Genomic DNA, 20,417 nt, shown 5'->3' with positions numbered 1-20,417 from the left:
CCTTCCCCTTAGAATTGACGGAGCTGCTATGGGGGACACAAACTATCTGCATGCACAGTATGGAGGGGTTAACCCATAAACAGCCAGATGCCACAAAAGTTTACATTAATACCTGGAAGGCAACTACATCCTTGAAAGACTAGAGAGTGAAGCATGCAGCTTGAATTTATATATCGGTTAGAAACAAGCTAAATAATTGACTATGCTCGAAAGGGTTGTGAAATGGAATCTGATAGGCATGTCTAAACTTGTGGCCGAATGCAATGAGCCAGCTAAATAAAACATAATTCTATAAATACCCACAACTCATGCACACTCTTCATGTGCTGCGGATTTGGGATAAACTGCAGACTACTTGCCGAATGAGAGCATTAACTGGAGAGCTACACGAAGGCCTAATATACACAAATAAGCATATATTACACAATACTCCATGTATTTGAAATGGCAGCTGGACATTGTTTTGGGACTGGGGACACCTAGGAATGTTTATGAAGAAAACAAAAACTGTCTTCCTCGTATGCAAAACTACTATTGGGCCCAGCTAGTGGAGGCAAATAATTAGACATTTACATAGATTGAGGAGCCTTCCCTTAGAATTGACAGAGCTGGTATGGGAGACACACACTATCTGCATGCACAGTATGGAGGGGATAACCCTTAACAGCCAGATGCCACAAAAGTTTACATTAGGACCTGGAAGGCAACTGCATCCTTGAAAGACTAGAAAGTGAAGCATGCCGCTTGAACTTATGTATCAGTTAGAAACAAGCTAAATAATTTACTGTGCTCGAAAGGGTTGTGAAATGGAATCTGATAGGCATGTCTAAACTTGTGGCCGAAAGCAGTGAGGCAGCTAAATAAAACATAATTCTATAAATACCTGCAACTCAGGCACACACTGCATGTGCGCTATGGGTGTGGGATAAACTGCAGACTACTTGCCGAATGAGAGTATTAACTGGGAAGCTAAATGAAGGACTAATATAGGAAATATGTGAAATATATCATACCGGAAATGGCATGCCTGAGGTCCAGATGGGAGAGGGAAACTATAGGACTTGGACTGGAAAGAGACCTGGATACATAGGAAGATATAAAGAATGCAGTAACTATTTATACCATAGGAGTAGTGCAGAAAATGGAGGAGGAAGTGAGAACAGCTCTGAAAAGGTATAATTGTAACAATCCAGTTATCAGTACTGGCAAAATAAGAGGCTTAGGCCCATACGTTACACTAGACTATAGTTCACTAGGTGCCCAATGGACTTTTATTCTGGGGAAATTGAAATAACTGGGTGCAGAGGAGGCTGTGTTTTCTGAAGACTCCTGGGAAGACTACAGCCTTTGTGTCAGAGTACGGGGCAGATGTTCGTTTTGGAGTCGTTCTGCAGTGTAAATGTTCTTTTTTTCTGGAAAATCCAATAAGAATACATAAAAAAAAAAAAAAAATTCTATATGCACACACTGAAGAGAACTTTGTGAACATTACCATAAAGACTCGGTTCTTATGCACTTCTGAACTGCAAGCCAGTGCAGCTTTCTCAACATGACCATATATAGGAGCTCTAGTAGAACCGGGAAAGTCAGAACTACGATTTATAATTCATAGATCTACAGTTGGCAACATTACAACTAGATCACATATCTTTCCCTAGGCAATATCCAGAGCAAGGGCAATGCTACTCTTTTAAAGGAAAACATGTAAATGCAGCATCATCACTAAACTGCTCGCAGGGAGCAGGAGGGTTAGCAACAGCCAAGCCACACTGGAAAGTACAACACAAGCAGAAGTATAGAAAAAACAAAAAAAAACAGTACACTAGATTGTTTCGCTCGAAATTTAGACATCAGAAATTTCAGAAACTCATCATAGCGGCAGTAGATCTGATTTATGTTGCAGAATACAATTAAATAAGTAAGGAGTACAAATATACCAATACCAAACAAATGCACTTGTGCCATTAATTCCAAAAATGTCAAAATGTGGCCATGCCAATTTCCCCTCGAAAATATAATATAATTCCTGGCACAACCATCAAAGAGGGACAATAGATGGGAAAAACTGTGTTTTTTTTTATTTAAAAAATAAATAAACCCATCCTCTCGATACATAAAGAACACTTTGCGTTTTAAATCATATATTTCACTGGTAACAAGTATTAACATTTGAGAAAGGGCCAGGTTTGTTGTAGAAAGTCTTCATCTGTCGACCTATGAAAGGCACTGCTGAAGGAAGAAGGCAGTCCTCGACGTCGCCCAAAGAGCAAGATTTTTCCAGGGAGCCATTTTGAGACTTAGCGCTGAAAGGCAATTCATGTTCTCATATCAGAGACTGCTGATGCATATCTGTAGGAGTATAGCTTGTTGTCGGCCCCACCACTGAGCAGCAACTGTCCGGAGAAAAGACATAGCACAATAAGCACAATCCAAATCTAACAGCATGCCATTTGGTAGCTATGGTTAGACGTGTGTTCCAGCATTTGAACAATCAGTTCTCACAAATGACAAGCACGAACTAGCATTGTACCCTGAGGTTTGTAAAAGAGGACGAGGAGCCTGGGAGAACTTAGGTGAGAAATGTATTCTCTAAGTTGATCAATTAAGGATTGAATACGGCCAAACCTCCTCACGGGACAGTCGGCTTTGAAAAATCAGACAATCTAGTACCATATTATGCTTTTAACTAGTCATTGTCAAGGCATCAAACACCATGTACAGTGGCACACAGAGAGCATTCTTATATGAAATATGTTTTTATAGTACCAACTTGTACTAATTTTGGACTACTCTTCTGACGATTGGTATGGAAAGTGAAATCACATGAAACAAATAGGGACCTTAGCTATATGGAGTTGAGTCAAGACGACCACGTATTTAAATTTCGAAGAATAATTAAACAAAGCACTATTACTAACTTGTAACTAACCACAGCTCAAAAGTAGGCTTTCTTGAATGGCCATGACTCCAGACTATCAGGAAACAGTTTATAATTACTTTATCCTGTCTAACGAATTCATGGATCTGATAGACTTGTCTCTTCCTCAATGCAAGTCAAGTCGTTCAAAGGACACCTCACTACAGAGCCTCACCCTGCACATTACATTTTACAGTGACTCTGATCGTGCCACTACAACCCGGAAACTGGGATGAACAGGAAAAAAAAAAAAAAAAAAAAAAAAAAAAAAAAAAAAGCTTTTTTTTCTTTTCTTTTTAAGTCAACACTATCCGATTTAAATTCCCTTTATTGAATTTCAACATGCGTTTCTTACAAAGCACATGCCATCGCCTTTGGCATGGTAGTAACTTGCTTAATAGTTCTGTGCATCAGCCCCACAAAACGTTTTGTTTTTAAGTAATAAATAACATGCACTCCACTTACACCCGCATATTGTCACAAAAGACCGTCAGGAAGGAAGGGGCAATAATAGAGGTACAAAGAATGAAAGTTAAAGGAAACATTCCACAGTTAAGAGGACAATTCCCACGCCTTTACAAATCTCACCCCTACCCTTGAAGAAGGACCTCTGATCCACTAGTACCTCCCTTCTCCACCCAAACCCCAAATGTAACCTCAGAAAAAGCAACTCAACAACTGCATCATATCATAATGCAAAGGTCACTCTGGTAAGTTTCCAAAAATTGGGCTATTAGCCTCTGGATGTATGAATTTCTTCCCCTTATAGTTCCACTTACATTTTCACCAGGAAGCCCATTCAGAGTTTAACAACTCTCTTTCCCAATTCACTCTCTACCTTATAAAGAGCTTTCTTCCTTGATAGTGCTTAAGGACTCAAGTCAACACAGTCATACAAAATGTATAATTCAAAATCAAAAATCACATTTTTACAGTCCATGAGTACCCCTACAAATAGATCGGAGGTATGACTGTAAAATTTGGTTACATAATTTGATTTTTGAATTTGAACTACATTTTATATCATCAGGTGTCTATATGGGATTTGTCTGCCAGTATAAATACATGATCAAAATGGGCAGAGAATGCATTTGAAACAGATGGTACAAAGTAAAAACCTGACAATATGGAAATGTTGGAATAGTGGACTGAAGTTATGTGGGTGCTTAAAACGTTGCAGCATTCTTGATTGTTATGATCGGTGGGGGCGTGTAGAATAGGCAATAATTAATGGCCCTTTGATATTTTGTATATGGAATGAATGTCAATTATATGGGGTTGTACCTCTCTCTTCTGATAAACGGCATTTGGACCTATTGAGTATATTATACAGATATGAAATAAGAGGCTTTCTTGTTTCCAAAGTGATGTGGTATTTATTCACATCAATTTATGTTTTGCCTAAATATGCTCTTTGATTTTAATTTTGACATCATTAGTAGTATGTGGGTTACTGTGGAGGTGTTATATTGATGCTATCATATGGTGGAGGCGTCATAGTTTTATATGTTGTTTTTATTGTACATTGCAGCCCTGAAGTACTTCTTTTAAGAACGAAACGCATTGGCTATGGCTGTATACGGTTTTATCAGTGTGACATGAAGGATGTTGGCAGAAAAATAAAGCAGACACACAAAACTGGATGCTTCGGACTTGTTTTTTTCTGAGTGCACCACCAGATCAGTTGTATTACAAGTATCTGTGCTTGCAGTAGTTCCATTTGGTGGATGGAACTAGGGAGTAAGTGCACCAGATTGGACTTTGCGTAACTCAATGGAAGATGTGATACAGTTGGCCTGCCGCTGTCCCCTTTTTTCGTATTGATTTCATCCAATCTGCCCTCCATCGAAGTGAATATTCACCATTGTTAGAAATGGGGTTCCTGGTTGGCTAGGGTAGGCACCTCATCCAGGCAGGGACCACCATTCTAGTCAGGGCAAGGGTGCTACACACCCAAAAATAACCCCTGCTCACCCCCTTGGTAGCATGGCACGAGCAGTCAGGCTTATCCCAGAGGCAATGTGTAAAGCGTTTGCACAACACACACACACCACTAGGGACACAATAAATACACCGCAAAGAAAACTCCACAACAAGTTATACAAAAATAAACTGTATTGCACAAAACATCATTAGACCAAACATAGCATGTATCAGTAATACCCTGCTACACAAGCAGTTGTCAGAATATCGCACTGGTTACTAGTACTCTGCAAGAATAAGTAGTAGTCACTAGGTAGGTCTATAGTATTCTGCAACACAAGCAGTAGTCAGGTCATCATTATCATCCAAAACGCACGTCAAAATAAACACATTATCATGAATACCAAGGCGTCACCATGAATGCAAATAGAATGAAACATTCCCCAAATGGCAAGTCATAAAAACAGTACCCCACCCTCTATAGGCAATGCAGACCCAGAAATAAGCTGGTCACCTCACACACCAAGAAACGCAATGAATGTAACATCAGGCCATCAAATGCAGGGAGAGCACAGGGGGTTAGAAAATTATAAAACTACCAATAATCCCTGGAGTACACCAACCGTAGGATACAGGGCTACCTGCACGCCTACTATAATGATTACAGTCGCTCAGGGAGACTGTGGGGCACTGGGACCCTTGCATGCCTACTACTGTCATTACAGTAATTTTCCATCAAGACTCGAAGGCTTAGGACCTCCGTTGAGGGCTGCCACTCCACCCTGCTAGTGGAGGAGTGAATGCCCCCGCAACCACACAGCAATGGGCCCCCCCTCGCGCCACCCCCAAACAAAGGTATGCGCAAACATGAGGGGATGGGCCCACGCACTTCTCCACTGGTCAGAGGAGGCAGTATTTTGGTAGGTTCCCCCCACGTCAACTCCTAAGGCTATCGTGGCCCGTTTGAATGCTCTCACACAGGGCGCCTCCTGGTTCCTGGGCCCACACCTGACACGCAGCCGAACACCACGCCACTCTAGGGAGCACCCTCGGCTGCAGGCGCCTAGTGAGGAGATCCTCTGGTGACCGGGGAGTCCCCTGCACTCTTCATGCGGTGCCAGCTGCAAGTCAGTTACATAGCTCCTACCACGTCCCAAACGCGGCTTCACCACATGGGGTAGGTGGTGCTTCTGTATAGTGCTGGTGTCATCCTCCTGGGGTCCTTGGAGGGGCCGCCACTCTCCCACTGCCCTTCATGGGTAATCATGGCCCCATGGAGCCCTGGTGAGACTACTGGGGCTGCGGTGGTGCGAACCCCCAAGTACTCGAAGTCCTGCCGCACTAGTTAGGGCTCCGACGGCAAGAGCATGTGCCTGCTTGCTGCCCCGGGTGAGACTAAGGAGTGTGCACCTTATCTCGCAAAGTAAACGCTGCCGTCACCCACCATACTCCTCCTTTCCGGCCCCCTCGCACTGGGGCAAAACAACTCAGCACTCTCGATGGTGCCTCAGAGAGAAACCATGCCTCTGGGGAAGTATACAGTGGCGCTCACCAGGTGCTATACGGCAGAGGGCTCCAGCCCAAAGTCGAGCACTCCAGCGAAAGCAGCTTGCAGTGGAACAGGGGGGCTGTGGGGGAAACACACCACCCAGCCCCTGAGAGAACACTTTGGGGGGGAGGGGGCACCCAGAGTAAGAGGACAAGCAGCGGGCCAGCACATAATGGTCCAGAAAGAGAAGTGGCAGGCCTTCTAGTGACCTAGCAGGTCACAGGTCAGTCCAACAGCAGAGCAGTCCCAGGGCGGTTCCTGGTGAGTCCTTTCAGCATCTGGTTCAGAGGCAATACAGTGTCTGAAAATGTGGGGGACTACCCCCTGTACTTATACTCGTTTTGCTCAGTTTCCACAAAGGTGGGGGAGGGGAGTTCCAACCAGCACTGACCGGTTCCAGGAATGTCTCTTTCTCCTCCAGCACTGGCTCCCGACATCAGTAGGGGGTAAACAAGCCCTTTCTGTGAGGGCAGGACACAGCCTATACAAACGTAAGTGCGACCTGCCTCTCCCTCTCCCTGCCCAGGAAGACCATTCAGTATGCAGATGCAATCTTGTTACACCTCACCCTCCCTGTGTACTGGCTTTCTGAGAAGTATGCATACAGCCCAGCTGTCACTCTGCCCCAGACATGGACTGGAGACAAGCTGCAAAACACAAGAGTCATAAGCACAGAGAAATGCTCACTTTCTAAAAGTAGCAGCATTTCTCGCTACCATTCCAAACATACTAAACATGCTCACACTATTCCTCATAGATCAGAAGATACCACTTAGACACATGTCATGGCATTCCCAACGCAATTCTATGAGAGAAGCAGCACTCACAGTAGTGAGAAACTAAATAGGCTGTTTGCCACTACTAGGACATGTAGTACATAAAGACATAAGTACTAGCTTTTACGTACACAGCACCCTGCCCATAGGGCTATATAAGGCCTACCTTAGAGGTGACTTATGTAGCAAAGGAGTTTATGCCTTGGCAGGTAGTTTGACTTGCCAAGTCAATGTGGCCGAAAACTGCACATGCGGGCCCTACAGTGGCAGGCCTGAGACATGTTTGAAAGGCTACTTCTGTGGGTGGCGCAATCTGTACTGCAGGCCCAATAGTAGAATTTAATTTACAGGCCCTGGGTATATCTTATACCACTTTGCAAGAGACTTGTAGGTAAATTAAATAAGCCAAATAGGTGTAAACCAAGTTGAGGGGAGAGAGCGCATGCACTTTAGCACTGATTAGCAGTCGTAAAGTGTGCAGAGTCCCAAAGCCAACAAAAAGAGGGTCAGAAATATAGGAGGTGGAAGGCAAAAGTTGGCAAGGTCCAACAACCATCAAATGTATTAATAAGATCTGTGAGTGTGAAATGTTCTGATTTGACCCAGTTAACTTTCAAGCCAACACATGCCAATGAATAGCCAACAAATTTGAGATCTATGATGATTGGGAGGCCATTCATTTCTGGAATTTCGTAGTTTAGTACAATATTGTCAGTGTAAAGGGATATCAAAAGAGTCCTCCCTCTGACCTAAAGGCTGCACTGGGAGTGAAAAAGTAAGCAAGACAGAGGCTCAATAGCCAAGGCAAATATCAAGAGACAACGGGCAACCCTGGCAAGTGCCCCTGTTGATGGGCAGAACATCTGAGTAGAGATTATTAACGTTTACATAGGCAAGTGTGGGGCCGGTATATAATAAGTTTATCGGGCTCTAAGTAGGACCATGAGGTTAAGAACTTCCTACACAAAGGTCTATTCTAATGCCCAATGCATCAAAAGCCTTTTTGGCATCTGATAAGATGGTAAACTTTGATCTACCTAGTGTATGATGGCCATTAGTGTGCACAAGTTGAAGGATTTTGACCTCTGGCACATAACCCGAGATTGCTCCAGGAGCACTAACATCTACACCAGATGTTGTAAAATCTGCATCAGGATTTGGTATATTGACTAAGACTAACTGAAGTGTAACGATTGTGTATTTTTTTTTTTTTTTTTTTACTGTGCTGCTCTGCTCCCTAGAGAGCAAAGTGTACTTTTGTTTGGCTATAAACTAATAAAACTTTGTTTTAAGAAAAAGAAAACAAATTAAAAAAAACAGGATTTGGTAGACGATTTTACTACCAACATTTAAATAATGAAAGCAGCCTGTATGGGGAGCAATGATGGGGCCTGAGGGTCATGGCCTGGCTCAGTAGCATAGAGAATTATGGTATCCAGCATTGACGGAGGCAGTTACCTTTAGCAATGGCCCAGTTATACACTTCCACCAACCTGGAAGCCAGGTCATCAGAAATGTCTTTATAAAATTCCATCAGGAAGCCATCGCTTCCCAGGGCTTTACTGCTTGTAAGACTATTGACTGCAATTTTAACATCTCCAATCATGAGAGGGAAGTTATCAATCTTCCACAATCTAGGCGAGAGTAGCATTGTTTAGGTGACCCCCTGTTTCACATGAATAATAATTAGAGGGGGAGGAGTACAGTTAGCCGTAACATTGCTTGAAGACCTGCTAAATATCAGGCGGCTGTCTCGTAAATGAGCCATCGCGTGTAGACAACCAATACGCACATATCACAATTACAGGCCCTCGATACCCATACTAACGGTTTACCTGGTTTATAACCTTTCGTAAATGGACTATCTCAGGCACTGTGGCCCAGATATAGCACCTGACAGTCTGCCATCTCTCTGTATTCCTGTATTTTAAGCAGTATACTACCCTTGCTTAAGTCGTATCCATTTTTGAGATGTCCAAGCTCCTTCCCCAGCTTTCCTAGTTGTGTAAACACTGATCTAAGGGTACCTGCCCTCTTGGAGACCTATACATTCCAAATGTACATGTTGGAAGCTTTCCACAATGATTCTTTTTCAGATATCGAGTCCTCATTGAGTGTAAAATATTCCAAAATACAAGACCTGTTCTTAGACTAGAAGACCTAATCTAACAGGTGAGTCCCTTTTGATCGTCAATATTTAATCGCCTCTGGAAAAGGAGGATTAGATAGTGAAAGCACCACTGGAGGGTGGTCTGATAAAGTTCTAGGCAGAATGTTCACTTCCCGAGCTTTCGCCATTATAGATTGTAAGGAAAGCCATATTAATTCACAAACTTGGGTCATACATTGTCTAATACACACTGACTACAGGATGCAGAGTTCCCCATGCATCTACTGGAGTGTGCAGCTGCATAACGTGGCTTGCTTTCAGCGGTATTCCATAGGGGTCAGAAGATCCATCATGTTGCAGTTAGCACTAGATTGAAGTTGCCACCACAACAACATTGGAACATCCGTAAACATTCAACTCTTAAGCATGACATCATCAAAAATTATAGTGCATCCACACTGGGACCATTTACCAAAACAATTGGCACCAAGTCCAAACACCCCACAACTATTATGACCCACCTGTGAGCCCCCCCACTCCTTCCAGTGGAGTGACGATTATAATTTTCCATTAGTCACCACACCTCTGGAACACGTTGAGTACGAAGCAAAAATACCTGTGCCAGTCCCAGGCGGAGGCCAATGTGGATTGCCTCAATGGCGATCTGTGCATCTCTTGAAGTACAGACACGTAAGTGTTGTGGCGATCAAGGTAAGAATGTATTGACAGGTTTTAAGGGAAATGTTAATCCTGCATATATTCCAACTAATTAGTTCAGTGTGGTGACCCCTGGGAGACATGGTCCATGTGCCCCTGTAATCCAAAATGGGTGTAGTGATATGTGTGAATGTGCCTACTATTCCATTCACAATATGATCTCCCAGTGTCAAACCACTGAACAAACAAGCAGTTTGCAAACCACACAACAGCCCTTACCACCTACAACCCGCCACCCACCTCAACCCAAAACTAAGAAAGAAAGAGCAACCACCACAGTGACTCACATTGTTACTGCAGTTGCGTTAAACACAAGGGGGTGCTTAAAAGTGTGCACCCGAAGAAGGGGAATTAATATTACCCATCAATGTAATAGAAATAAATCTGTTAAACACATGCAACAAATAACAATCAAGATGTGCATCAAGGGCTCAGGAATCGTCAAGCTAAGTTGGTCAGTCGCAGAAGCTTTTACCTCATTATCATACATATACAATGCACAAATTCAGAAGCTCATTCATAACTGATTTAACTATCTGGAAGCACAACAGTATTTGATAATAAGGATGTGATATACAGTCAATCACTGTCACATAGGCCAGATGTTACAGTTCTCCAATCCCCGTGGTTAAATTCTGGACTACTGGACCCAGATCTCGTTCCAACTCTGAATTTTAGACATGTTCCAGTGAATTCCAGTGCCAGTTCAATTTGGCTGCAAAAAAAATTGTTTTTCCACTGTGCTCGACTCACAATTTGGCTTGATACAACATCAAATACTTTTTTGATAAAATATTTTTATTGTTTTATGCAATAAGAAAAAAACAATAGCAACGGCATTGACACTGGCGACAAATCATAGAAGAACACATTTCATCCCAATTCAACATGAAGACATTACTACTGCATAGATCTCTTCTGCTGTCCTCAGCCCTTGTTATCCCGGATGAGTCAGCCACTCATCCTTGTAAAATTTAAGGGGGCATACATGGGTCACGTACAGTTTTCTACAACACAGAACCCTTGATGGCCTATTTCAGCAGCTTTTCGAACTCTGGGAAATACTTTCTGGGTTCTTATACTAATGGAGTAAAGTCAGGATAGAACGATATTGGAGAACAAGATTAGCCCCATTCAGGTGAAGAACATCATCTCTGTCCCATTAGAAGTAAGATAATTGTACTCTTGGATCGGATTCCAGTATGTTCTCCACAAATGTTTGTATGTTGGTCACAAGTGACTTTTCTACAGGAAGGTGCCCCGAAAATGAGGGGGCGCAAGATATATGGATAAGTGTGTTGAACTAGGGCGCCACCTCCAGGGGAGTCCCAAGTCAAGCATTTTTATCACCCGACAATGTGAAACACTTTGTCAGACTAATGGTACATGAGCTGATGGAAAAGTAACAATACCGCCGTAGTGACTGGTAGCTGTATTACGTGTGGGGCGATGCACAGCACAAGCAGCCCAGTCTGCCTGACTGCAAATCAAGGCCCTGGGGGGCTGCGGTCTCAAACACTCACCCCAACTGCCCACTCTCTACTCTCAGCTTCACCTCTAACACCTGCAATGGTAAGCCAGGCCATGTTGCAAAGAACCTCGCGCAGGACTGCTATGTGCAAGATGGCTCCAGAGGTTTCAGCAAGTCATTGGCGATTTCAGACAGGCTCAGTGAGTGCCAATACAATGCCAGCAACCACCCGTCCGATAGCTGTCTCATACCCCGATGCGTCATGATAGTCCGGTGGAGGTCGTGGAACAGATTGCTGTCTGAGCTGCACAGTTGTGACACCCCAATGCAGCACATGACTAGGCAGCCAACAGGCAGGGCAGGCCCATCCGTCCAGAGCTATCCGCACAACTTCCATCGGACGTAACACAACTAAAGCCAAGAGCCCCCCAGATCCCAACACGTTGGGAGCCTCAGCCCCCGGTCGCCCACTCAACAGTGGTAAGCGCCCATAGCAGGCCACTATACCCAGCAGCTCCAGAGTCACGTGAGCAGACTGTGGGCAGACACTCGTAGAGCCCCTTGTAGGCCACACCCAGCCATGTTAGAGTCCGGAAAATGGGCCCAAAGAGAGCCCTCAGTTGGAGAGCTCTGCAAGCTTCCACCAGTCCCGTCGAGGACACAGACTGGTGCCAGGAGCTTCCTGAGCTCTGCCCGAGCAGTAGTGAGCATTCATTGGTTGGCAACAGGCACCATATTTGCTGCTGTTTTAGTTGGGCCAGCGAAGCATGGAATGCACGCAGCCATTGCAATGCACGGCTCCCTAGAACGTCGGGACAATTGATCTTGATGAAGAAAGTTAGGTTTGCATGTTGTCCAGGATGTACTGTACGTCAACGTCAAAAATATTAAAAACAAAATAAACAAATATTGGCAAAGCCAACAGGTCTCGCCTTTAAAATGCCGAGTTGGTGGCTCTGCCAATAAATGTTTGCTTTGGCATTTGGGGCAAAGGGAAAAAGTAAAGAAAAACATAATTCTAAAATACCCACCAATGCATATTATTGTAGGCGTACAAATGGGCAGCCAATAATAGATAAAGCTAAAAAAGCAAAACCACTGCAAAACGGTTGATGATGCGTTCACCTGAGTGTAGCTACATGGTCATGCAGTGGCTTTATTTAATATAAAGTTATTTAAAATAACTTGTATTTAAATTTCCAAGATGGCTGACCGGCAGTTATAAACAATAAATTTAAAACATATTCCACCCCCTCCCCCCTAAAACAGGTCTTGCTAGGCATGAGCTACTGGTTTTGCTACTGTGTTTTAACCATACTGTACACCAGTGTGGCTGCTGTTCAGCATGGCTAAATGTGGCATAGAGGAGAGTGGCATGGAGTGTCCTAGAGTGGAATGGCGAAGACTACAGTGCTGTAAGGTGGAGTGGCAGAGAGTGCTATGTATAGGAGTGCCATAGTGTGGAGTGGCATAGACTAGAGTGGACTTGTGTACAGTGCATTGGTGTAGAGTGTTGCAGAGTACGTTGGCTTAGAGTACAGTGGCATTGAGTGTAGTGTCTTTAAATTCAGCAGTGCACATTACAGCGTCGTAGATTAGAGTTGTGCACAGTAGAGGTGCTTAGTGGAGTGGCGCAGATTAGAGTGGAACAGAATGCAGAGTAGATTTGAGTGGCACAGAGTGCAAAGTAGAGTTTAGTTGCATAGTGCTGTGGCGCAGAGTGGTGGAGAGCAGAGTGCAGTGGCATATAGTGGGGTAGTGCATAGTAAAGTGGTGTAAAGTTCAGTGGTGGAGGGTACAGTGTTGCAGAATTGTGTCAGAGTGCAGTGGTGTAGAGTGGCATAAAAAGGAGTGCCACAGAGTACAGTGATGCAGAGTAGAGTGCAGTGACAGAGTGCAGTTGTATAGAGTCCATTGGTGCAGAGTACAGTGGTTAAGAGTAGAGTGGCGTAGACCACACTGGCGTGGAGTGTCACAGAGTGGAATGGCACAGAGTGGCATAGAGTAGATTGTTTCAGGGTAGAGTGAAGTGGCATAGAGAAGAGTGGGGCAAGGTAGAGTGCAGACGCGTAGAATGGCCGAGTGTAATGACATAAAAGTGGTTTGGAGTGAAGTAGCATAGAGTGCAGTGGTGCAGAGTATATTACAGTGGCATACAGTGGAATGGCATAGAGTTGAGTGCTGCAGAGTAAAGTCCATTGGCATAGAGTGCAGTGGCGTAGAGTGCAGTTGTGCAAAGACTGGTGTGTCCTAGAGTAGTGCAGAGGTGAAGAGTGCACTGGCATAGAGTAGAGTGGTACAGGTAGAGTAGAGAGGCATAGAATGAGTGGTGTAGAGTAGTGCAGAGTGCAGTGGAGTGGAGCCAAGTAGAATGGTGTACATTGGTATAGAGTGGAGTATTCATGGTGTGATGGCACACTGCCATTACAGACAACACATTTTCAATTGAAATGAACATTACATTTGATTAGACATACAGTTTTACTAATAAAACTGTATAGTGTACAGACAAAAATGTTTGGAAATGCCATCACCTATTGGAATGATTTGGTTTGATCATAATATTAAAGTATTTGTTTCCAACACACTTCAGAAATAACAAAAATGTGCTTCATTTGTGTTCCTAATTCTGATGCATTCTGAAATAATTAGAAAGTGGTTTTAAATGTGCACTAGGAAGACAGCACCTGACATTAACCTCAGTCTTTGAATGCATAGCAAACATGACAAGATAAGAAAAAGATTTACAGGCCTGTTCACAGAAAGGGAGCACTCAGAAGGATACTATAAACAAGGGTTTGGCAAGGGACGGAACAAACTCAAGCTGGACAGCCTAAAATAAATAAAGCTAGCAAATGGAAAGCAAGAAAAAGTGAGTTAAAAAGCACAACACCAATGGCAAGCAAAGGGTAGAATATATTCCTAAGTCAGATTTCTGAATGAGCCCAAAATGTCTTTAGCAAACCAGATAGCTGGGCTGGCTGGTAGGATGTGACACCATAAATGTTAGATAAGATAGACATATTGCACTTTAGGCAGGTTCATTTTAGCTGTAAGTTATCACGTTTCTGTCTCAAAGCTGTAATTTTTTTAATTTCCTGTTTCACTACTTGTGAGCAGGTGCCTTGAAAGTTATTTAGGTATCCCTTAAGGTCTGAAATTTTTAAAAGCCCTGTTTTTTCAGACCTCTGAAAAGCAAAGTCATTTCCAAATTTCCTTCTATGAATAGGGGGAAGAGTTCAACAGCTTGCTCTTTCTGAAAGAAAAGAATGCCATGCAAGTTAGGTTTGTTGAAACATGGTACTTTCAATCGTAAGAGTGTATTGGATCAGCAGCTTCATCTAGGGTGGCAGATCTGAAACTGTTGGTACAATTACATACAGCAATTGGTGTACTATGCACTGTGATCTGCAGTGCTATCTGAAGTACAGTGCGGGCAAGTGTAAGGTCACAAGGTCTGAGGTCATATGGTCCTAATGTTTCAGATATACAAGTAGTCTGGGCTGTTGAGTGCATCTTTTGTAATTTGTTTAGAAATGATTTATGGGCTCCTAGATATTAACAGTTCACAAATTCTAGGTGAGAGCGCACATGAACTGCTATGGCTTGAACTCTGTGGAAAGGCTATGTAGGGGAAAATCAGTGGTAAGATTCTGAGCATGTTTGTTGAGGATGTTGACATAACATCTATTTGCAGTTACAGATTAAGTAGTAGGGCCTGAAGATTAAATGTGATAGTGAGAATATGTGACTCCAACAGAAAAAAAACCAGAAGGAAGGTGGCAATCCAGGCCCAAAACTTTTCCCTGAATGCCCACTCACTCCTTTGTGGTCAGCAGTGCTGGGTTGTGGGCCTTGTTTGGAGCAGCAGTGAGGTCTAGAAAGATCAAGACAACTGCTCCATTAGCACCGACTTGTGTTCCTAGTTCTCCAACTATAGAGACCAGGAAGGATTCAATTCAATGAATTCTGGCTTTTGTATGTAGGCTTCGTTTTAACCAATAGCTTCTGTTGGCTATTACTCTGTAGTTTGCAGGGCATTTGCATCCAGAACAGTCTCTTTAGGAGTGACTGACAGATAAGCTTTTGAGCTTTTTTGGCATGATAGTGAAAAAGTTAGTGACATTGTTGCAGCTTTGACAGATGGGATTTTCTTGAAGACAGCCGGGGGCATGTGTCAATTGGTGATCCAGATTTATTGCTTTGTGAAAGTAAGTGGCCTGAAAGCATACTTCTTTAATTTATTTGGATAAGTACTTCTGGTTTGGGGTGGAAGTTATTCCCTGGTACCTGCAAAATAAGTGGCCAGAGTTTGGGAGGGAACAGATTCACTGCAGCAAGCAGCAGGGAATTTAAACAGAGATGATTATGAAGATCTGCTTTGTGGGAATAGATGCACAGACAAGGTGAGAGCAGTAACATTTCTTTTTAGGTCGAAGCCAACTTGACACCATTGATGTCTGGTTGCAAAGACATACTGTGGACATTCTGCAAGTTTACCTACAAATGCATCCCACTCATTGACTTTTTGCTTCGTCACTCAATTGTTTTCCTTCTGTTCACTGTCTTTATTTTTTTTAGCCCATCCATTGTGTCTTTGTAAAGACTCATTTGAACTTGAAAAATAAATAAAATGTCTTCGTCCCTCCAGTGGAGCACAGCCTATTTACCACCTTTCTGATTAGCTTCTTCATTTCTTCCAGTAGTGCTTGCTTTTCCGGGACTCTTTTTCTTTTAAATTAAGCTCTCCATGAGTGCAAGTTTTATCCAGCTGTCTTCCTTGCATGATTCTCCCCATCCTTGTGCTCCATGTCTCTTGTAAGCACAGCGTGATTCTGTGCAACCCCCACACTCCACATTAGTGTTTTGACTGTGTGTTTCTGTCCCCACCCACACCCCCATTGCTCTCATTTACTTGCTTCTGTTTTTTAGGTCGAGCTTGCAAGCGCTCTTATCCGTTTTAATTATTGTGGGCTTTTAACCACGCCCATCTCATGTCCATTACTTTCATTCATTCCTGCGCTTCCCTTTCAAAAATCACTTGATGTCATTGGTAAATGCTTTACGTTTGTCCAACCTGGAGGCTCTTTTTATCACGCCTTGCAGATTGCCCCTGTTACATGGATTAATGCATGTTTGCCGATATACTTCAGCGTGGGTGAACTATTTTTTTACTTATGTCTCTGCCTTTCGTGCTGCATGGCGGCCATGGCGCCCGCAGTGCAAACAGGCACGCCATCGTGAACTCGATCGGCAGTATTGGAGCGCTGGTCACATTGTTCAGAGTTACCTAATCAGAGTAATTTCTTGTGGCTCGCCCCTTAAAAAAATTGAAATTGATAAATGCTTTATGTAAAACAGAAATCCTCAAAGTGAAAGTGGCACTACCGGTAAAGCAGATACTACAATATTCACTGCACTCTGGAAACTCACCCCATAATGCTTTTGCAGGGCATTACTTGTACAAAACATTTTTGCTCATAACTCAACCTGTGGTGGTCCTAGGACAACAAGACCACCTTCAAAACATTGACCACAATGTGCTCTCTGTGTCTACAAAGCTAGAGGGCTGATACTACAATGTTCACTGCACTCGGGAAACTCGACCCATAATGCTTTGCAGGGCGTTACTTTTACAAAACATTTTTGCTCATAACTCAGTCTGTGGTGGTCCTAAGACAATGGGACCACCTTCAAAACATACTGTCTACATCATCTCCGACTCCCCACACTAGTTAGTGGGGGCCTCAAAATAATAACCTCTCCCAATATGCAGTGTCTTTTAAGCTTTCTCATGGCTACAAACTTTTGTTTTACAGCTGGAAGAAATGTTGTTTTAAAGGCCTTGTTTGTAATGTCATTGCAGTAGGCCCGGTAGCCCTACAAATGCCCTCCAGGGGTTAAGTATATGTTTACACTGCATTACTTTCTCGTGTTTTTTCATGAGGTTATGCCTTCTAGGAGCTAACAATAGGGTTACATGACCATGTTTCTTACAAATTATATTTTTGTTGTAGTGCCCTCTAGGAGCTATTTTAAGCATTACAGTCTAATGCCAAAAGTTTACTTCTGATAAAGGTTTATATGATAATTGTATATATTTGAATAACCTCTCCTTATTACAATTATGATCATGATTTATGCCAACTTAACATACTAATTACACTATGAATGTTTGAACATCCTTGATATGTTTTGGTGACACTTCTGGTTTATTTGTACTTTGTGGCTTTCTTGTGTCTTCTTTGAGTTATTGTGTTAGCCAGTCAGCAACCCTGATGGTGGGGTGGTGAAAGTGGTATTCTAATGGAATTAGCATGGCAGATTTAAGTTAGGATGATAAATGGTAACATTTTCATTTTTTGCTGCAGACAGAGGAAGAAGATCAATGGAAGTGCATTCGTTTTATGCAGGGCCACTGTAATTATATAGTAGAACAAGAAGAAATTATGAGACAGGGTTGACCAATTTAAGTGGCAAGAAAAGTTGAGTTATGAATTTACAGTGCCAATAGCTCTAACTAAAGCAAATGTGAGACCCATTGCATTACAAATGCTTGTTTTTAATATATAGTGGTAACTTGGCCCCAGGAGCACTGGATTGCTTTATATGGAGTTCTAGTAATACTACATAAGGGTCACATTCATTTTTTAGGCATGGGGAGAATTACTGATGTGTCAGAATTCACATGATGTTTAGCCAACACTGGGACTCGAACCAGGTTTCCCAGTCTCAGAGTTGGCAGTCCTGGCCCTCAGGCCACATCCTCTATCTTCCAACACTCCCTGAATTCGTGAGCTCATCAGTGTGCTTCTTCACCGTCCGCACTGCTTCAACCCCTTCCCTGATCCACTTTCCACTTAGTTTTTATTAGGAAAGCCAATAGGTCATTAAACAGTGACCTATTGACTTTACAAGTGCTTTTTTTTTTGTTTTGTTTTTTTGCCTGGGCTGCCCTTTTTCCAATATCCCTTCTTCCACCCCACCTGTCCTTGTCTCCCTGCTCTCAGCCGTTGCACGATCTGCTGGAGCAGTTAGGAGGCATTTCCTGTCACACTGCAGCAAGGCCACAGCTGATAACAGACTACAGCTGCCATCAGAACTGGCAGGACGCCATCTTGCCATGAGATGGTGGGAACATATCCTGTTATTCTCTCACTGGGGTATCCGTGGCCTGAGGAAACACAGCAGGGCAGGGCTAGGCGTACAGACCTGCTCAGCACCAGTACACCCTCGCCGGTGATAGTGTCATTTACAAATATGCTCAACATTGTGGCGGAACTGAAAGATTTCTAGGCTGCCCCAGCCAATGCAGCCGTCCCCCACTAACTGTGTGTGTTGGGGAATTCATACAGCAACTACAAATTCTAAGGTTATCAGCAGTGGCAGGTACTTCATCCCTCACACACACACTCTGTACGCTCGGGCGGCACAGTCAGCTTATACTATTTTTTATAATTTTTCTAATATGAGCTTTCGTTAAGCAGTACACAAAATGTACGGGGAAAGAAGAAAAAAAGTCATGAGTAAAGACTCACATCTCTGATTTCAAAGTTCGTCTTAAGCTCTTGTGAGCGGCAGCCTTGACTGAAAAAAGTCTCTTCTCCCCTTTCCGTGCTTCAGGAAGAGTGGTGCAAAAGGCTCAATAGTCTGTATAAGTGAAGATCAATGCTTCCCAAACTTTTTAGAACCACAACTCAATTTTAAGAACGACAAACTTTCGTGAACCACCTAGCTTTAGTGGACACAAGACAGGTAGTTTTCTAATGAATTTAAAATATTGTGTGGTAGCACACTGTCAGTTAGGGGCAGCACATTTGCCATTCAAATGGGCACTACATTTGCACACACACAGTTTTACTAATGAAACTATATTGAACACAAATGATAATGTGTGGAAAAATGGATACAGTGACTATCATTTGTGGATCAGCATGCAAAGTGCCTTGATTTGTTTTGATTGTATTAAAATCTTTTCTTCCATCAAACTTTAGCATTACAAAAACGCGCTTCATTTTTGCTTTCCTAACTGCTGAATGTGTACAGTTCTTATACAGCTATTTACATTTTGCTGTCTGTTATAAACACTGACATCCTAAAGCCCTTCCTTTCACACAAGTGAATTATGTGACATATTGTCACATAATTCATTTACATTTCTTTCTCGGACTACAAAGTGAGAAGAGTTTGTAAACACCAGTCCCTATGTTAAAAAAACATAAGCAGCAATTTGTCAGAAGGCAAAGCCTGATATTCAACCTCTGTCTTTGACAAGTACAGAATTCATAGGCATCTTTATTTATTGCTTGGACTATCACGGCCCACCGAAAATGTGGTCACCACCCACAGCTTTGGAAACACAGGTGGAGGGGTCCTCGATTTAATAAAAAAAACTAGATTTGGCAATCGGTATACTAAGTGCTTTAAACGGAAAACCGAAGTGTAGCTACTCACTCTTTAGAGTACCCGTTTGCTCCCGAGAAGTGTTTGTAATCTTCCATTAAATGTATTGCAGCAGTGCTGAGAAGTGCAGACGCGCAGGTATTCAGTATCGGACAGTACATGCCAATGTAAAGCACTGCACATGCTGTATTAGAATTCTGTGGCATGATATGGCATCACATTCTCTGAAATGCACAGCACTGGGCATCATATCCTGCGTCTAATTCGGCTAGACATGGCAGCCAAAAATGCTGCACCACAAAGTTGGGAGTACTCTAGCTTCTCAGTGCCAAACATCATATACGTGTGTACCCTACACAGTTGCCCAACGAACCAGCCTGCAGACCTATGCAATGTATGTTGTCTTAGCTCTGCCAGGTTGAACCCTTAGTTAGAGCTTTGAACACATTATGTTGTGCGTATAACAGTGAGATCTTCCTCTGGATGTCCGAGCAATAATAACGGGGCTTACCTTCTGAACAAACCCATTGGCCTAAGCTAAGCTAGTGCCA

General features: G+C 43.0%; 1 protein-coding gene across 1 annotated transcript in view; it reads right to left on the bottom strand.

The window, feature by feature from the left end:
• Positions 1-1,827: 1,827 nt before the first annotated feature.
• The window catches only part of WDR12 (WD repeat domain 12), a 247,164-nt gene continuing 228,574 nt past the window's right edge, over positions 1,828-20,417 (bottom strand). Inside the window, exon 13 of the mRNA XM_069226036.1 lies at positions 1,828-2,393. Within this exon, the coding sequence (XP_069082137.1) occupies positions 2,316-2,393 (78 nt within the window). The 3' untranslated portion in view covers positions 1,828-2,315. The remainder of the gene's footprint in view (positions 2,394-20,417) is intronic.

Source organism: Pleurodeles waltl, chromosome 3_1 (assembly GCF_031143425.1).
Source record: "Pleurodeles waltl isolate 20211129_DDA chromosome 3_1, aPleWal1.hap1.20221129, whole genome shotgun sequence".
NCBI lineage: Eukaryota > Metazoa > Chordata > Amphibia > Caudata > Salamandridae > Pleurodeles > Pleurodeles waltl.
Note: the sequence above shows the minus strand (reverse complement) of the source record. Positions and strands in the feature narration are given on the sequence as shown.